The sequence below is a fragment of the Pinus tabuliformis genome, chromosome J (assembly GCF_031772625.1).
Source record: "Pinus tabuliformis cultivar Carrire ecotype Pingquan chromosome J, CPIR1, whole genome shotgun sequence".
In the NCBI taxonomy this organism is placed as follows: Eukaryota; Viridiplantae; Streptophyta; class Pinopsida; order Pinales; family Pinaceae; genus Pinus; species Pinus tabuliformis.
The window spans coordinates 1639468315-1639489093 of record NC_142295.1 but is presented as its reverse complement, the minus strand read 5'-3'; the positions used below and the strand labels follow the sequence as shown (position 1 = coordinate 1639489093).

Below are 20779 nucleotides of genomic sequence, written 5' to 3'. Positions count from 1 at the left end.
TCAACACTATCATTGACTAGATGAAAACAAATCCTAATATTTCCTGTTGAAAGGTAGTGAGTGCATTATAGAGAACAAATGGGAGGACTCGGTATGAAAAGGTTCCCCAAGGTCATGTGAAGGTAGTTTTATATTGATCCTCAGAGATTTTTGGATCTGGTTGTACCCACTAAATCCGTCCAGAAAGGAGAAGAACTTATTTCCATCTAATGTATCAAGGACCTGATCAATAAAAGATAAGGGAAAATGATATTTTTGAGTTTCTTTATTTAATTCCCTGTAATCAACACAAACCTGCCACTTGTTATTCTTCTTCGGAGCAATTATTAGTGGGGATACCCATTGACTTTTTGACATCGGGGAAATAAATCCCACATCTAATAGTTTATGTAATTCATCTTTGACAATGTTCTTTAAAGCAAGATTCATTCTTCTCTATGGTTACCTAACAAGTCAACATTCTTCTTTAATATATATGTGATGAGTACATAAGCAAGAAAGGATTCCTTTCATATCTTTATATTCCCAAGCGAAGGCTTCTTTCTATTCCCGAAGAACTTTCAGTAACCATTCAAAATGGGAAGGTGAAAGGTCAGGATTAATGTTCAACGTCTTCCTTGGCTCAATTTCTACAGGAACATTGTTACAGGCTACAATTATAGGAATGATTTCAACTTCAATCTCTAGTTCAATGGCTTCCTGAACATTGAAATTCATAACAAATTCTAATAGTTGGTTGGTTGAATCATAAATGGAGTTGTGGTTGTTGATAAAGGTACTAATTGCATCATCTTCCATTTCATCCTTAAAATAAAGGGCCTCACCAATAGTAATAATTTGTCTAATTTCATAATTTTCGGGTTCGAGCCCTTTTGCAGGTATAGATTTTTATATTAAGGTGAATCTTGGTTTATCTGGTGAACTCAGTTTCATAGGGGGGTAAAGGATAATATTCTTTGTAACTTCCCCATTGGATATTACCATATTTCCTGACCGATACCCAATGTAAGCGTCTGCGGTCGCAAGCCAAGGTCTTCCTAAAGTCAAAGGATGCCCACCGACTGGGGATTAGGTATGTAATACCAAAATATCAACATGGTACAACCATGAGTGTACTGAAATGGTTATATCTTCCAACTTCCCTACCGATCTTCTAGTAGACCGATCTGCAAATTCTAGGATGGTGGGAGTTGGTTTAAGGTTTCGCAAGCCCAAGGTAATCACAGTTGCAGAAGTTATGACATTAATTGATGCCCCCAATTCTACCAACACATTTGGGATATCAACCCCATTAATATATACTGTAAGAATCATGTTCCCTAGATGTCCGTACTTAACAGTTGTAGGCTTCCCCAACATTATGTCTGATACTTTTCCCATAACATGAATAGTGAGTGGATCCCTTGGTTTTCTTCCAGGTTTCTTAGAGCAATATTATTTGATTGGTTTGGAATAAGTCAACACGTCCTTCACAGCTTAAAGTAACATAATTTTGAAAAATATATTTTGTAAATTCCCCTAAAACATCAAATTCAGGATGAGGACTTTGTTTGCTCAAGGATAGTCTCTCATGATAAGGTGGACCAGTTTGACATCCTCTAGTAACAATTGTTTGAGAAGGAGGTTGTTTTCCCATGGTATTTTGAGCTAACTCATCCCTAGTTGTTCCAATAGAATTCCTAGGTTCTCATTCTCAGACTTCATCATTAGTATGTTGAACAATTATTGGTGAAGTTTGAGTATTTACCACCCGACTAGACCGGAGATGTAATTCATTACATTCTGCAGTGGAAATATTGTATGTAAGAAGTTTGAGTGTCTCAACCTATTGAGCCCCTCTATTGTTTGGATTTTGGTTGGATTGAACATGCAGTTTTGGATGAAGAAGAGGATTACTCATGGAGGCATTAGAAGGTAGTTGCAACTGTTGTTGTGGCATAGGCTAGGAGAAATGTCCTGAAGGAGGAGGAAGTCCAAGCCAATTCTAGGACCATGATTGGGTTGGACCATACTATGGGAACCATGGTTTTAATGGCATTGGATATTGACAAGATTTCAGCCATGAAGGTAAAAAAGGTACAGACTGAGCCCGAAAATTCAAATTATTAAAATAATGAGAGGGGTCTTGAGGCATACCTTGGTTCATGCTATGTGGCCATGGTTTCCTTGATCCCATGAAGTACAACTGATCTACAACTTCATTTTCTCCCAAAACAATTGCCTTCAGTCGAGGAAGAGATCGATAGGTGCTAGTGGAATGACTCTATTCACATATCGCATAGGTCTCGATAGCATTCAGTGGAAATTCCTTTAGCGCGTGCTTCTTCCTGCGTTGAGGGAAGAAAATGGACATAGCCTTCTCTGCTTCCATCTGCTTTTATTTCATCTATAAAATGTCAGTTGTGAGGATAGTGTGCTCAAGATATCAATCCTCAAGTTGTCCAGCAAGTTTCCAATTTCTGCTTTCGTAACTCCACCGCTGGATGTCTTTACAGTTCAGATCCCCTGTCTATGTGTCACAGCTGCATGTGAACACTTAATGCACAATTTGTAGATGGTTCAAATTCTTCCTTCGATATATCTCCCTTTCCTACTATGTTCAAAATTTCCAAATATTCCTACTACGTTCAAAAGTTCCAAAGATACCTCCCTTTCCTACTACGTTCAAAAGTTCCAAAAAGGTACAGACTGAGCCACAAAATTCAAATTATTAAAATACTTATAGGGGTCTTGAGGCATACATTGATTCATGTTATGTGGGCATGGTTTCCATGGTTTCCTTGATCCCATGAAGTACAACTGATCTACCTCTTCATTTCTCCCCAAAAAATTGCCTTCAACCCAGGAAGGGATGGACAGGTGCTAGTGAAATGACTATATTCATATATCTCATAGGACTCAACAGTATGCAGTGGACATTCCTTTAGTGGGTGCTTCTTCTTTTGTTAAGGGCATAAAATGGAGATAGCCTTGTTTGCTTCCATCTGCTTCTATTTCGTCTATAAAATTTCTAGTTGTGAGGACAATGTTCTCAAGATATCAATCCTCAAGTTGTCCAGCAAGTTTCCAATTTCTGCTTTCATCACTCCAACGTTGGATGTCTTGATGGTTTGGATCCTCTACCTATGCCTCACAGCTCCACGTGAACACTTAATGCACAATTCGTAGATGGTGTCAAATTCTTCCTTCGATATATCTCCCTTTCCTACTACTTTCAAAATTTCCAAAGGTTCCTCCCATAGTGCCCAGAGAAAAATTATCTTCAAGATGTCCTCGTCTAGATCACTATGGCCTGATATATGCAAACTGTATTTGAAATGTTCCACAAAGTCCTTTATGTTCTCATCCTCTTTCTGCATAATCTTAAATATCTCTTCCTTAACATCTCGATATTTGCAGTAGTTTTGATATTTTAGAGAAAAATCATCTTCATATCATTCCATATAGTAATAGATTTCCCCCCTAAACCCACGAACCATCTCGAAGTTGTTCCCTTTAAAGTGGCAAGGAATATCTTCAATTTCTGGGCAATAGAAATATAGTCATACCCCCGACAAACAATGTTGAATTTCAAACGGGAATGTGTCCGTATCTTCAGAAGAAAAACCATGAAAGTTAGGTAATGTTGTCCAAGGAATGGGCTTCATAAGCGCATCACCCCTTATATCTCCAATTTGGAACTTAATTGAAGAAGTTGGAGGATCCATGAATATCTTCCAATATTCACTTAGAATCTCAACAAGTTCTGGTTGTTCTATAATGCGTGGTTGAGTCTATTTAACAACACTTCCTCGATCAATTGGTGCACTAAATTCCCTCAACTCTTCTTCTTCTTCTGAACTCACAATGTTCAGCTCCCGCGATCCTCTGCTTGCTACTTCTTCTTCCCTGAATTCTGCTTTTGTTATTGGGGGAGGTTTTGGTTGTGAAACTAACTTCCCTCCAGATCTCATATGAGATTTCACCTTAACAATAGCTCGCGACAATGCTCTTGACTCAGTTTTTGAAATGATTTCTTAGATATTGGTAATTCTACCTAGATCTTTCCTTCCTTTTTTGGGGGGTCTTCCTCTACCCCTTTTATTTGTATATCTGTTCATACAATTAGAAAATAAGAAGAAAAAATTCAAGCAAATTGAAATCTCAGGACTTGGAGCAGGGTGAAATCTTCCCTCCCCAAGACAAGAGAGTGTCCCCTAAAAATAAAGAAAAAGAAGGAAAAAAATCCAACCACAAAATCTAAGCTCAGGACCTCAAACAAGGTGAAAAAAAATTCCCTTCCGAGGACGTGAGAGCAGTTCCTATGAAAAAAACAAAAAAATCTAATGCTCAGGACTTGGAGCAGGGTGAAAAACCTCCCTCCCCAGGATGAGAGAGTGGTCCTATGTTCAATCTTGGTCATACTTTCACAACGACGCCAAAATGTTGGTGTTGAGATATGAGTCATACAATTCACCTAATACCACATTAATTGTCAACCTGGGGCTCACCTGTTTATTTCAAGGCTACCATGCAAGTTATATGCAGACCACAATTTCCCTACCGAGTATTGAAAATTTAATCATAACATAATAATGTGTAATAACAAGTAATAACTGTAACGACAACCAGAGTAACAACAAGTTAAGATTCACAGCAACACACTGAAGTCATTACTCAGAAGAGAAATAAACCTACGCGCACATCTAATCCAACAACACCTCCTTAGGAGAGTGGGCCCAATTCCCTGATTAGGGCTGTGGCAAGATCAAGAATTATGAAATGCTTAGAAGATCAGAAATTGTATTAATCAAAATAACATTATAGAGGTATGATGTTACAACTTAGAAATATCATATATCTCCTCACGGTGGCTTTCCCAGCCCCGTAACCACTACTTATACATTTCATTTAATAACTAACGATGCCTAAGATTACAACAATTTTCTGGCTACAGATGCATAACAATTCTTGAGATATAACATAATATAAAGATAACGCTTTTGTTGGTCGATAAGTTGAACCATCATTGCAGATGATATCCAAAGATAGCACTGCCAACTCGATAGACATCATATGCTGAATCATGGTCTTGATCATCATTCCTCCAAATCTACATAGAAACTTAAGTTAACAAGTTGCTTTAGGAAATAACCCCTACGACTACACTTCATCGATTATCAATTAACGAAGACATGACAATAGGTATACGTTTTCTGTTTAGGAGACAAATCAACCAACAAGGACATGAAATGAGTACAAGAAAGGGATAAAAAGGTGGGTAAAAAGTGGGCAAATTTAGCAACCAACAACTTACAAATTTTCCATGTGTTTGACAAAACCTATGTTATGGACTAGGCATGTCCTGGGTCAGTTCTTGTTCAAGTTTTGTATGAAAATATTTTTCATTATGTCATTCATCATTCTAAGAAGTTATAGGCAGTTTTGCGTAGTGTTTTGAAGGTTGGCCTGGAAAGGTGGCTCAGATCTGAGGACTGCACCCTTTGTATTGGAGTTTCTAGGCTATAACAACATGGAGGCAGTGTTGTGCATGAGGTTGGAGGCTCGGCCTTGTCATGCATGCATATGTGGGCTTAGGCTAGTAAAAAAGAGCACCATCTTAGAGTTTGGTCTCCTAGGGTGGTCCTTTGGCACCTTACTGTCATGTAGCCCTAAGGGATGCTGTGAGTTGTCAGTTTGTCGGCCCCACTTCCATAAGTGGAGCTTGGAGGTCGAGTCATGTCACAGTAACTTTTTGTATCGTGTTTACCTTGGCAGGCCAGTGAAATTAAGTTAATGTGGGGGGATGGTTGCAATCTATACGTAATGAAATATTTTATTTTTACTTTCAATTATGAATACTTTATCACATATATGAGGCTTCAACAAAGTCATATTAGATAGTCTTTAGAATTATATAAATTTATTAATTTATTAGAATGAAGAAGAGAAAAAAGGACACAAAACATAAAATAAAGTTAAAGGTAATGCTTCATAACAAATTTGAATTATTATAAGCGAAACCAAAGAATAGAATATTATGATATTCAAGAGTTAAAAGAAAACGTAAATAACAGTTGATCCTAAATAGTATGGAGAATAAATTAGATATCAAATCCAACAAAGAGGAAATTATTAAGATAATTGAGTTCAATCATGGCATAATGTAAGAGCTTTGAATCTAATAATGGCTAGTATAAAAGAGCAAAAGGATGAGGACACACTACCAATAGTAAAAGAAGAACTAAAGACATGTCACAAATTGAAGAAAAACAAATTAAAACAACTTATCTCATAGAAGCAAAAAGGCTGGGAAGATACTTAACATAAAAATAGGTTGATTTGTGTGAGAGTAAGTTGTATTGATCATAGATTTGACAATTAATATCTTAACTTAAAAAGAACAATAACCTTTAACTTAAAAGAAAAAAAATTATTTATAAATGAAAAACTCATTCGAAGAAAATTCAAAAAAAAAAGTTGAAAAAATAAACACAGCCATCAAAGAAGTAAATAAAAAATAATTAAAAAAAAAACTTCTACTATTATAGATTTAAAAACTATTACTAGCTTTCGGTAACGTAAAAGACTTATGTGAAGCTAGATCCTAATAAAATCAAATATTAATTTTTTACTTGAAACTGGGAAAAGTTCAAACATAATGGGTAGAAAATCAACCTATATCAAATCTCATAATTCTTTTTATATTTGTTATAGTGTCATATCTTTTAAAAACTAATGTTACTTTGCGATAACATCATATCTTCTAGAAACTAAGCTAAAAATAGTTATGACTATTTCGGGAAAAAAGTCTATATGAATTCAGGGGAAAAATTACAAAGCTATGTTTTATAATAATAATAATAATTAACAAATTGAAATCCAATATTTTTTTATAAATGCCACAGATGCAAAAATGACATTTAGAACATACTCAAAATATAAATTTGAAAAACATAAAATAGGATAGAGATAATGATATGCCCGATAATTCAGGCTAAAAACTTTCCACGGGTCTCATGATTAATGTCTCATCATGCCTATTCATTTCCCGTCCGATGGGGATGTATACCCAAGCATGAAGGTCAAGCACGCTTCCTTGGTTTAACTCCAATTCCAAGGTCAAAAAATTATCTTAAACTAATTAATTTTTTTAATATTATTTTAATACAATTTTGTTTGGTTTATAATCTATTCATATTACCAAACACAAAAATTTTATTAATTTTTTTTTTTAAATTTGTTTATATCTATTTAATTTTGAATCTATCATGTTTCTAGAGATCAAATTTATCATGTTTTGAGAGGGATCAAATTTCTTGAAGTGTAAACTTTTACTCAGATTCTATAGTCCACCTCTAGGGATTTGATCCTTCTCTACCAATAATAAGTAGGAGTTTAGAAATTTTAATATATCCTTAAGATCTGGTTTTTCTTTCAAAAAATCATTTTACAAATATTTAATTAAAAAAAATATTAAAAAATTTTGGAGTAAGATTTTTTATTCTTTGTGTTGAGTTAACTTTTTTAATTTAATTTAAGAAATAGTATTAGTAGTAGTAAAGTGTAACGCTGTTTAAAATTTTACTTAGTTTGGGATTTTAATTTCGTAAAAAAATTTATTAAAAGTAAATTTATGGACTTATATAATATATGATAAAATAACTATTAAATGCGTGGGAAAATTGTATTGTAGTTTTTTATTTATATGGTTATTTTCATTTTAGTTTAGGGGCGACATTATTTTTTTCTATTTTTATTACTATTTATTTGATGAACAAACATACTTACAAAGTTACACATCTTCCCCATACTGGATTGTAGAATATTTTATAATAAAATTTTGTATAATTACACTTAATTATAAATAATAATAACATGCTATTTGTAATATCACAAGTTTATTTAGCATTACTATATTAATTAATAAGTTGTAAAGAAATGGGTTGCAAAGGTTTATAAGTCATATTTATATATTTCTGTGATATCCCCGAGACTATGTAAATATTTTAATTGCTGCAGTTTGGACAACTATTTACTTTCTTAATTTTTATTATTTTGGAAGTTAATTTTATTTTTTAATAAAGACAACAGTTAGTAAATATTATTTTACTTAATAATCAGTTAGGCAAACAGTTACCTGTTCCTAACTAAGTTATTGAAACTAATTTCTTGAGGATTTAACGAAGAGATCAAGAGGATAGAGGTATCTGAGATCAAGGCGAAAAAAAAAAGAGTTACCAAGGAACATACTATGTTGTACTGCGTGTTGTACTGCGTGAAGGGTCAGGCAGTAAGGCTATGTCTGGTTTGGACTAGAGGACCAGAGGGTGTTGAGACTATAAGTCTCAAGATAATAAAGAGTTCCTGTGAATAGGAATAGCTCACGGGAAGACTAAAAAAGTAGGTCTCAAAGTTGGGAGGCAAAGATGAGCAATTCAGGTCTCGTGGCAAGACTGAATTAGGAATATTTCAAGCTAGATAGTGGTTCACATAAGTAATAATACCAATGCTTATAAAGTAGATTCTATCCTGTTTATGATATAGACATAAAGATCATTTTCAATAATTCAAGAATAAGCTAGCTTGATTAAATTACAGTTAACTATCGTATTAACTTATTGGCATTGTATAATTCAAGAAAAGAACATAAAATACTCATATTAACTTATTTACATTGTATAATTTAAGAAAAGAATAGAAAATACTAGTATTAACTTATTAACATTGTATAAATCAAGAAAAGTACATAAAAGACTAGTATTAGTGAAGTTCACGAATTTCAGAGATTTAGAACAAGTAATGCTATAAGGCTAAACATAATTATGATTCTGAATATAAACGAGATAACTAGAAGACAAACTTCATTTTCATTATTGGAAAATTGTTCCATAGGGATCATAGTACGCAAGAGAGATTACCAAATCTTCTGTTAACAAAAAGAAAAACAATAGGGAGATTTTCTTCCTCTATAATGAATAACTATTATGATAGGCACTGATTAAAAGTAGTTAACTGAACAAACATTTCGGAAAACTCAAAACAAATAGGGCAGTCTTCGAACCGTGGATATGCCCATAACCAAACTTTAGAGTATGGGTCCAAAAAATAGGTACGCAGTCTCACCACAAAATATTTAGGAATTAGCAAGTAGTCGAAAGGAGAAAACATAGATTCCAACTGATCTCTAAAAAAAAAAAGAAAACGCAGACAATACCTGATATATAATTTCTGTAATCTATTCAAGGCATTAAGTTTATTACGAAATAGAAAAAAATCAAAGGCCTTATTCTAAGCTACAAATCCTTGTGGCTGGGAGAATAGCATGTTCGTAGAACTTCTGAAACAGTTAAATACACTACCAATCAAACATAGAAATACAAGCCGAAGTCTAGCATAAACACAGGAATAAATTCCAGAGAAAAAAAAGTAATAGAGATGAATTTTGTATTCCAAGAAATGCTTAAAGATGTAAACAGGATTACATATAATTCATGCAACGGTCTCAACACCATTCTAGCTAGGGTTCCAATCGCTTCACCCTCGGCGTTAATTAAAAATACACAAATAACTAAGTCATTCAAAGCTAGGTTAACCTAGCAACATGTTCATGGCCAAAAGGCCTCAGAAAATTAAAACGAAATTCAAAATTACAGAGGGTAATCAATATCGTAGTCATGGAAAACAGAATGTGCCATGCTCTCTACGGAGCCACAATATTAAACTTCTAAATCAAGCCAGATAAATTCTCACCATGTATGCCAGCAAACTCCTTATCAGAACCCGAAATTGCAAGTGTCCCTAACAACGAACATAGGTAGTAAGAAAAAAAACTCTGAGCTTGATAAAAACTCTAGCGAAGGGTCCTCAAATTGTGAATGCAACACGTCCTCGAAGATACCAGGAGCAAGAAACAAAGAGGGAGAATAAAGGGCGAACATACCCATTTGAAGTTTCGACGAACCAAGAAACCCATCCTTCGTCCGATCTAGAGGAGAAACTGATGTAGGTGATCCAAAGAGAATTCCAAGCTTACAATGAATGAGGTACTGCAGTAATAACTCCAGCAAGGCGCCACCTCCACCTAGGCCGAGCAGCGATCAGCCAAAGTTAATGCGGGGTGGTGTGAACCATAAGGTAAGTATTAATTTTCGGATGGAACCGGATCTCGATCAACGGAGGTGAAATCTTATAGTATAGGTTCATTAATTTAGAAAATCGTGAAAGTAAAACAGGTGTACTCGGTAAGATGAGCCATTGCGAGTGACGAATAGATGTCCTCATCTTGAACTTATATCATGATGTAATTTGTATACTATAGTTTGAGACATAATCATAATGTAAATTCGGATAACAGTTCCTATCCATAATAAAGAGTCAATTACTTTAATTACGTGTAATAGATTACTATAGGATGATTATGTCTATATACCAAATGGAAATTCTAGTAGTTTAGGAAGTAAGATAATTAAATTTTATTATTATTATTATATGTGTATATGCTTAGTAGATGTGTGACATATGGTATTAGAGCGCTCAGGTTGCTAAACTGAGGCCTTTGGAATAACGAAATAACAATTTTGATGTGCACGTAGGAAGGAGTCAGCATGAGGAGAATGGGGAACCGTCCCCATCAGATAGTAATGGGAACAGGACTGGCATCATTTCAAGAAGGTAATCTCAAAGTATGGGTACAGTTAGGAGGTGACCCACAAAATGATAATACAACAATCCTGGAAATTGTACAAGAATTAAAATATGAGATGGCCCAGTTGCAGGCAGATAATGAGCGACTAATGCAGGAGAAAGAGAAAATTATGAAAAGTCTATCTGATAGACAGAACCATCAGCCACTAGCCCCTAGCCCTGAACACAAAAATATGACAAGGGAACAAGAATATCGAACTGAGAATATGGAGACAGAAGGAGGTGAAGAAAACCATGAAGAAGAATTAGATAACGTGTCAAATCACAAGATACATATTGAGACAGAAATCATAACTTCAAGGAGAATTTCAAAAAATTAAACCCCCCCTCTACGATGGTGAACAGGAAGAGGCAGCAGAGGCATGGTTCATCAACATGAACAAGTATTTCCAGCTGTATCAGTATGACCATAATCTGAAGGCTCGACTAGCCATTTTTCAGTTACAAGGAAAGGCCACATTATGGTGAGAGAAAGTAAAAACAATCAAAGGAGTTAATGAACAAAATATAACCTGGGAGAATTTTCAGAGATATTTTAAGAACAAATATCTAATAGAAATATTTTATGATGAAAAAGTGAAGGAATTCCATGATCTTCGATTGGTTCAGATGACCATGGATGAGTTCATAACCAAGTTCACATCATTACTTCGGTATGTCCCTTACATACACGAAGAAAAGGCAAAAGTGCAGTGGTTCATCAGTAGCCTTCCACTATTCATGAAGGAACAACTAAAGTTTGACAACCCAAAAACCATGGACGAATTTATTAGTAAGGCACAGATCAATTACCAGCAAAACAAACCAAAGGGCGATTTAAGAAAGAAGTGCGCTGACAAAAAAGAGAGCAAATTTGTTTCTAGCGATAAAGGGAACAAGGGTACATGAAACAAGGGATCATTTAAAGGTCCAATTAACCGAAAAAGAAATGGAAATCAACCCAGATTTAAGGTGCAAAGTGAAAACAGGATGAATGAACAAGTTGATAGATCCGAAATAGAATTAAATAACAGACCACCTGTAAAGCGTTGGGGATGCGGAGGGTCGTATTATGTCAAAAACGGCCCACAATGCAAAGGAGTTGATTAGATTTGGCATATACAAGAAGCATCTACCGTGGGAGAGGTGGTTAGGATCATTCCTAAAATTAATGTCGCCCTTGAAGACCATCGGGTAGAGTTTCAACCAACCATGGTTGAATTTCAAGGTAAAGTTTTTGATAGACCTATATCTATTTTAATCGATCAGGGGGCTACTTTAAGTTATATTAGCCCCAAAATTGTAGAACAATGTAAACTGCAATCTGTCAAATTTAAAAATCCATGGCTAGTATAGCTAACCACAGGAGCAAAAAGAAGAGTTTTGTCCAGGGTCAACAATTTCCCTCTAAGTTTAGCTAACTAGACTATTATAGCAGAACTTAATGTGTTAACCCTGGGGCCCTACGACATTCTTATAGGTATGGACTGGTTGGAAAAGAAGTGGTCCCTTATTAACTATAAGACCAAAACTATCAATTACGAGGATGAGAAAGGAGAGAGGCAGGAAATTCAAGGTATTCAAAATCCTTTGCATATAAGACTTGTAACAACCTCCAAATTAGCAAAATTTATTATAAAACGCTGCCATGTCTATGCACTACAACTGGGGTACGCTGATTTTGAAGATAAACCTGTTTCTATAGAAAGTATTCCTGTGATACAAAACATTCCAGATGTATTTTTTGAGGAAATCCCAGGCCTATCCCGAAAAAGAGACATAGATTTCACCATCGAGCTAATTCCTGGAGTTGCCCCAGTCTCTTGAGCCCCTTACTGCATGAGCATCCCAGAGTTAACTGAATTAAAAATGCAACTACAAGAGCTGCTTGATAAAGGGTATATTCGACCCAGTGTGTCCCCTTGAGGAGCTCCAGTGCTCTTTGTCAAGAAGAAGGATGGAACATTGAGAATGTGTATGGACTATCGTTAGTTGAACAAACTGACCATTAAAAATAAATATCCTTTACCTCGTATTGATGTGTTATTTTATCAAGTAAAGGGTGAACCAGTCTTCTCAAAGATCAATCTTCGCTCAGGATATCATCTGATCCGGATAAAGGAGGAGGATATAGAAAAATCAACATTTAAAACTCATTATGGAAATTATGAGTTTGTAGTGCTGCCTTTTGGACTAACTAACGCCCCAGAAACCTTCATGTGTTTCATGAACAACATATTCCATCAATATTTAGATAAGTTTGTATTAATCTTTATTGATGACATACTAATCTATTCCCGAAGCATGGAAGCACATAAGGAACATCTCCGTGTTGTTCTAAAAGTCTTAAGAGAACACCAGTTGTATGCCAAATACAGCAAGTGTGACTTCTTTAAGGAACAAATCCAGTACTTAAGAGATGTCATCACCAAGAATGATATTGCAGTAGATCCAGAGAAAATAAGGACTATCATGGAATGTCCAGTACCAAAAGATGTAGCTGACATAAGATCATTCATGGGCCTAGCTGGGTATTATAGATAGTTTGTGTAAGGGTTTTCTAGGGTGGCATATCCTATCACTTCTTTGAAAAAGAAAGGGAAAGCCTTTAAATGGACCCCCGACTGCCAAAAGAGCTTTGATCATCTCAAACATCTACTCACCACTGCACCCGTTTTGAGCATTGCAGATCCCAGCAAAGAATATGTGGTTTGTACAGATGCTAGCAAGAAAGGTGTAGGTGGTGTATTAATGCAAGAAAGCAAGGTTGTATCTTATGAATCAAGGAAACTTAAGGAGTATGAACAAAAGTATTCTGCATATGATTTGAAACTGATAGCGGTGATTCATGCCTTAAAAATGTGGCGGCACTACTTAATGGGTAAGAAATTTCTGCTATTGACTGATCATCATAGTCTAACAAGTTATTTTAAGCAACCCACTTTGGATGCTAGACAAGCTTGTTGGGTAGATTTCCTAAGCGAATTCGATTTTGAAATCAAGCATTTAAAAGGGAAAGAAAACCGGGTTGCAGATTCTTTAAGTCGATAGGTAAATTGTTTATATGAAATTTCTTATAGTGAATTAAGAACAACTTTTTATGAGTAGATTCGTGAAACAACCATGCAAGATTTAGTATATAAACATTTATGGTAGCAAGCGAAAATTCCAAACAACCATGAACAATGATTAGGATATGAGGTAAATTCATATGGATTGTTGATTTATAGGAAGGGGTTATATGTGCCTAATGAAAAACATCTTAAAAATTTAATTTTAGATGAATTTCATAAGATTCCTTGTGCAGGCCATCCTAGATACTAGAAAATGATTTCCGCCGTAAGAAAGAAATTTTTCTGGCCTAGAATGAAGAAGGAGGTAGCAGAATATTTAGCCAAATGTTTAGAATGCCAGCAAATAAAAGTTGAGCACCAACACCCAATAGGTTTACTCCACCCCTTACCTATTCCTGAATGGAAATGGGAAACGATATCCATCAATTTCATCACTGGATTACCTAAGTCAAAAAGACAAAATGACTCCATCATGGTAGTGGTAGACAAACTGAGAAAATCTACTCATTTCATACCAATCCAGCGAACTTATAAAGCAGTGCAAATTGCTAACATTTTTATGCAACACATTTTCAAGCTACACGAAATACCCAAAATGATCATCTCAGACTGCGATGTGAAATTTACATCCGCCTTCTGGAAGGCCCTTTTTGCAAGATTGGGCACGCAACTACATTTCAGTACCACTTATCATCCTCAAATGGATGGACAGACAGAGAGAGTAAACCAAGTGGTTGAAGACATGTTGTGAACTTAAGTTATGCAACAACCCTCAAAATGGGAGGACTACCTACACTTGGTAGAATTTGCTTATAACAATGGATACCACACATCTCTACAAATGAGTCCTTTTGAAGTATTATACGGGCGTAAGTGTAGAACACCATTGAGTTGGGGTGGACCAAACGACAAGTTGATGTTAGGACCGGATATGTTGGAAGAAATGGAAGAAATGGTAAAGAGAGTACAAAACAACTTAAAGGCCTCTCAAGATCGGCAAAAGAACTTTTCTAATCGGAAACAAAGTTTTCGGGAATTTTAAGTAGGAGACCATGTTTACATTAGAGTACGAGGTAAGAAAAGTACATTGCAATGGAACGTATGTGCTAAGCTGGCACACCGGTGTTGCGAGCCATTTCAAATGTTAGCTCGGATCGGGCCAGTGGCTTACCAGCTTGCTTTACCCAGCCACATTCGTGTGCACAATGTCTTCCATGTTTCTTTACTTAAGAAATACATTTGTGATCCTAAACACGTAATCAATTGGCAAAACATTTAGGTAAAATATTCGAGAAAATTTCTCTTTAAATGCAAATTTATTAAAGAAGGTAATTGATGACTTAAGTCGTTTTGTTGCCATGTAGGTTAAGCCAGAAGGCGAGTTCTTGGTCGAGCCTTTGGGTATACCAGATCAGAGAGAAGTAACGTTGTAGAAATGAGTTATCACCGAGGTTAAAGTGCAATGGCAGCACTTTTTGCCTGAAGAGGCCACCTGGGAAGATGGGTAGGTTATGAAGGAGACCTTTCCAAATTTGTTTCTAGAAGGAAAACATCGGGACAATGTTACATATTAGGAGGGGAAGATGTGATATCCCCAGACTATGTAAATATTTTAATTACTGCACTTTGGACAACTATTTATTTTCTTAATTTTTACTATTTTGGAAGTTAATTTTTTTTTAATAAAGACAATAGTTATCATAGTACGCAAGAAAGATTACCATATCCTCTCTTAACAAAAAGAAAAACAGTAGGGAGATTTTCTTCCTCTATCACGAAGAACTGTTATGATAGGCACTGATTAAAAGTAGTTTATTGAGCAAAACTTTTGGAAAACTCAGAACATGAAGGCAAGTTTTCAAACCGTGGATATGCCTAGATCCAAAACTTTAGAGTATGGGTCCAGAAAAGAGGTATGCAGTCTCACCACAAAATATTTAGGAATCAGCATGAAGTCGAAAGGAAAAAACATAGATTTCGACTCATCTCTCAAAAAAAGAAAACTCAGAAAATACCTAATATAGAATTTCTGTAATCTATTCAAGGCATTAAGTTCATTAGTACAAAATAGAAAAAATAAGAGGCCTTATTCTAAGCTACAAACCCTTGCGGTTGGGGGAAACAGGGTGTTTTTAGAACTTCTCAAATAGTTAAATACACTACCAATCAAACATAGAAATACAAGCCGAAGTCAATCATAAACAGAGGAATAAATTCTTGAGAGAAAAAAAGTAGTAGAGATGAAGTTTGTATTCCAAGAAATTCTTAAAGATGTAAATAAGATTACATATAATTCATGCAACAGTCTCAACACCATTCCATCCGGGGTTCGAATCGCTTCACCCTTGGCGTTAATTAAAAATACAGAAATAACTAAGCTAGTCAAAGCCGGGTTAACCTAGCAACATGTTCATGGCCCAAAGGCCTCAGAAACTTAACACGAAATTCAAAATTATAGAGGTTAATTAATATCGCAGTCATGGCAAAGAGAATGTGCCATGCTCTCTATGGAACCACAATCTTAAACTTCTAAATGAAGCCAGAACTCTTGCATACCCAGAATATTAATAAACCAGTTCCCAAATCGAACCAAGGGCCACACAACAGGCTTGAACCACAGGTTGTCCATTGCATAGACTCTACAAAACCCTCCACCCCGACTGGGATGAAAAAGCAAAGATTAATCACTTGCTCAGCAAATGTAACACAGGAAAAGAAAATGAATCCACAAGCAAAAATCTCCATTAAAATTACCTAGATGGCTCGAAGGGGTGAGTCATTTGTAGATACATTCTCACTATGTATGCTAGTAGACTCCTTATTGGAACCTCAAATTGAATGTATCCCTAACAATGAACATAGGTAGTAAGAAAAGAAACTTTGAGCCCAATAAAAACTCTAGCGGAGGGTTCTCAAATTGTGAATGCAGAACGTCTCAGAAGATACTAGGAGCAAGAACCAAAAAGGAAGAATGAAGGGCGAACATACCCATTTGAAGGTTAGACGAACCAAGAAACCCTTCCTCCATCCGATCTAGCGGAGAAACTGATGTCGTTGATCCACAGAGAATTCCAAGGTTACAATGAACGAGGTACTACAGTGCTAACTTCAACAAGGCGCCACCTCCACCTAGGCCAAGCGGCGATCAACGAGAGTTAATGTAGGGTGGTGTGAACCATAAGATAAGCATTAATTGCCGGATGGAACCGGACCTCCATCTACGGAGGTGAAACCTTACAGTACACGTTCATTAATTTAGAAAATCGCGAAAGTAAAACAGGTGTACTTGGTAAGGTGAGCCATAACAAGTGACGGACAGATGTCCTCATCTCGCACTTATATCACGATGTAATTCATAGTCTATAGTTCAAGAGATAATCATAAGGTAAATTCGGATAACACTTCCTATCCATAATAAAGTTTCAATTACTTTAATTGCCTTTAATAGATTACTATAGAATGATTATGTCTATATACCAAATAGATATTCTAATAGTTTGGGAAATAAGATAATTAATTTTTTTTGGTATTATTATATGTGTATATGCTTAGTAGATGAGTGACAATTTCCTAAAACATAATTTCATTTATTTATTTAGAATTTGATAAAAAATTATTAAAATTACAAATTTAAGTCGTAAACCACGTGTTGCAAAATTTTCAAAATATTAAACACTTTATTTCACAAAATTCGAACTGAAAAGCATCCATACATATAATATTTACACTACGCCCAATCGTCAATATCTCATTTATATAAGAGATTTGGAATATGGGGTTCAAACTTCAAAGTCCACCTCGGCGGCTTGAAAGTTGAGATAAATATCAAATTTCAAAGGTGTCACGGTAACCCACATGGGTATAGATCTACCAACTCTAATTTGTGTGGACAATAATTTTGAAAATGATGGACTTTCCGTTCAGCCAATACTCGGCACTCATCTTTAAAATCGCATCTGACGGCCTCAACTTTAACACTCTCATTTATCTATCGGTCTCCAGGTTTCACTGTGACTGCAACGAGAATGGGGATCGACATGAAGATGGAGAAAGATTTTCATATGAACTCTGGGCTTGGAGAATCCAGCTATGCTCAAAATTCCACTTTCCAGGTTTTGAATTTCGATCGATGGATCATTTTCTCTTTTTCATCTCTGTTAACTATACAATATTTCATTTAAATTTTAATATACTTTGTCTGGCAATGCAGAAGAACGTATTACAAATTGTACAGCCTATGTTGGAAGAAGCCATTTTACCAATGAAGTTAACGGTGGAATGCAAGACATTTTGCATTGCAGACCTTGGTTGTTCTTCTGGCCCAAATGCTCTCTTCGCCGTTGAAAATATAACAAAGACCCTCAAAGCCAAATGTCTATCTGCGGGCATAACTGTTCCGCAGTGCCAAGTATTCTTTAACGATCTTCCTGCTTCGGATTTCAATTCACTCTTTAGAATTTTGCCTCCCTTTTCTATAAACACTGATCACCAGAATGAAGAGGGTGCGGTAGATAGATGGTATTTCGCAGCAGGGATACCGGGTTCGTTCTACGGCAGGCTTGTTCCAGACAAGACTCTCCATTTCGTTCATTCATCAAACAGTCTTCACTGGTTGTCTCAAGTATGTTTTTACACAAATATCCAAATTGCGATAATAATTTCTCATTTAAATTCAAACTCAATCTTGTGGTATAAGATCTTGATGTCTTCTTATGATCATGATCAGGTTCCTCCTGAGATTTTGGAGAAAAATTCAGTGGCATGGAACAAGGGAAAAATCTTCTGCGAAGGGTCTCGAGCTGTTGGAGAAGCTTATTTTCGTCAATATCAGAGGGATTTTAACGCGTTTCTGAGAGCCCGAGCAGAGGAGTTGGTTCGTGGGGGCCGCATATTTTTGGTGTTAACGGGTCGAACATCTCGCGATCCAAGCAGTTTGAATGATTTGGTGTCTCAGGTATTTTTATATTATTGATTTTGCAGTTTGAATGCGTTTGATCTTGAATTGAAATGGCTAATAATAAGTTTAATATTTGTGCAGGGGGTGATCGACCAGGAGAAAGTTGACTCGTTCAACATCCCCTTGTATGCTCCATGCCCAGAGGAAGTGAGCAGCGAAGTAGCAAGAGAGGGTTCATTTGAAATACTAAGATTGGAGGTGTTAAGAAAATCAGAGAGATTTAGCGAGGAGGAGATTGAAGCGATGATAGGGAGCTCAACCTCTCTAAAGGATGCGTATGGAAGAAAACTTGCAAAGCAATTGAGACCAGTGACTGAACGCCTGATAAAACTCCACTTCGGAGAAGAAATAGTGGATGCGTTGTTCGAGAGATTCCGAGAAACAATGGGAGAGAGACTGAGCGAGCGCATGGAATATGGAAAGAAGGGAGGATATCTGGTCATAGTTCTCGAACGCAAATGAAATCTCTAAATAGTTGGTGTTACAAATAAAGTCAGACTGCATTAATGTCTAATTGCAACCCGCAAGGTAGTTAGAGTTCATCATGCGTTTATTGGCAAATCTACAGCAGTATTTCATGGAATGGATATAACTTCATAGTTTGACCAAATTTTGACTCTTTTCGGTTTTTTGTACGGTAAATATTGGCAACAAAACCATGTCCAAAAAGGCTTTTTCTGGCAAATAGTATAGGGTTGTGGTTAATTATTATAACGTTAGTTAATTATTTGATGGTTTTTAGTGCTCGTTAATTACTATAATATTATATATATTTTAATTGGAATGTAAAGATATAATTTATGATTAAATTATTATTTTTATTATTTAAAATGTATTTTTTCAAAAATATAAATCAAATTTATAATTAAAAAATATCTATCAAATTTGAAAAAAAACCTATCAAACTTCGTCATAACACCTTGAAGGACTAACTACATTGCATTGTTGACGCTCTAAGTATGGTTAATCTTAAAGAGATATTATAAAAAATAAAGTATGGTTAATCTTAAAGAGATATTATAAAAAATAAAAATAATAAAATAGTTTTAAAAGTTCATGTATTTATTTTCATTGCTAATGCATAAAAAAAATAATTAAAAACTATACATTTCTCCTAAAGTCTGTTTCTACATTATATGCTGTCATTATGACTCAAAATTCTACACAATTTGACCGGGATAGTTACATGTTTCTTTAAAAATTATTGAAAAAAACTTTTAATAACGCCATATAATACTCGTTACATTTTCATGGTTTTAAATCTTTAAAACTTCAAACAAAAATAAATTTCACTGCTCTGTTCCAAAATACCTTTTTATACTCATTTACATTCTAGTTAGTTTTATTAACCATTCCAGTTAGTTTTATTAACCCTTTAAAAATATTTAAATTACAAAATAATATAATTATTTTTACAATAAATTTTTTAAATTTAAAACTACAATTTAATTGTGTTTAATGAAATATTTTATTTTAAAATTAAAAAGAGATATTTTATTACTTATTTCTTTATTTTTAATAATTTATGTGTACAAGTTTTGTTTTTATTTTTATTTATTTATTTTTTCTTTTAATTATAAATGTTATAATATATATCAACCTTCATTTAAGATAGTATTTAGAATAATATAAATTCATTAAAATGAAAGAGAAAAAAGAAAAGCTGAATATAAGATAGAATTAAATAAAATGATTGATAACAAATTTGAATTATTAAAATTGAAATTAAAAATTAAAATATAAGGATAAACAATTAACCATTGAAGAAATTTGCAGTATGAAATATGAAATTAAAGAGGTAAAAGAAAAACTAAATAACATGTTGATTTTGAGTAGTATGGAGAATAAAAGATATATCAAATCTATCAAGAGGAAATAGTTAAGATAATTGAGTTGGAAGATGAGCATAATAAATGATTTTTGAATCTCATAATTGCTATTGTAAAAAAGAACAAGATAGGTATACTAAAAGATAAGTCACAAATTGAAACAACTTATCTCATAGAAGGAAAATACTTGAACATGAATATAGATTGATTTATGTCAAAGAACGTATATTGATCATGAATTTGACATTCTTCTT

At 34.7% G+C, this 20779-nt stretch overlaps 1 protein-coding gene across 1 annotated transcript; it reads left to right on the top strand.

Annotated features, from left to right (window-relative positions):
• Positions 1-17703: 17703 nt before the first annotated feature.
• LOC149233805 (putative methyltransferase TCM_000168) lies at positions 17704-19306 on the top strand. Its single transcript, XM_089376811.1, has 4 exons — positions 17704-17851; positions 17950-18360; positions 18466-18693; positions 18778-19306. The coding sequence occupies exons 1-4, from the start codon at positions 17765-17767 to the stop codon at positions 19156-19158; spliced, it is 1107 nt and encodes a 368-aa protein (XP_089232937.1). The 5' UTR covers positions 17704-17764; the 3' UTR covers positions 19159-19306.
• Positions 19307-20779: the final 1473 nt, after the last annotated feature.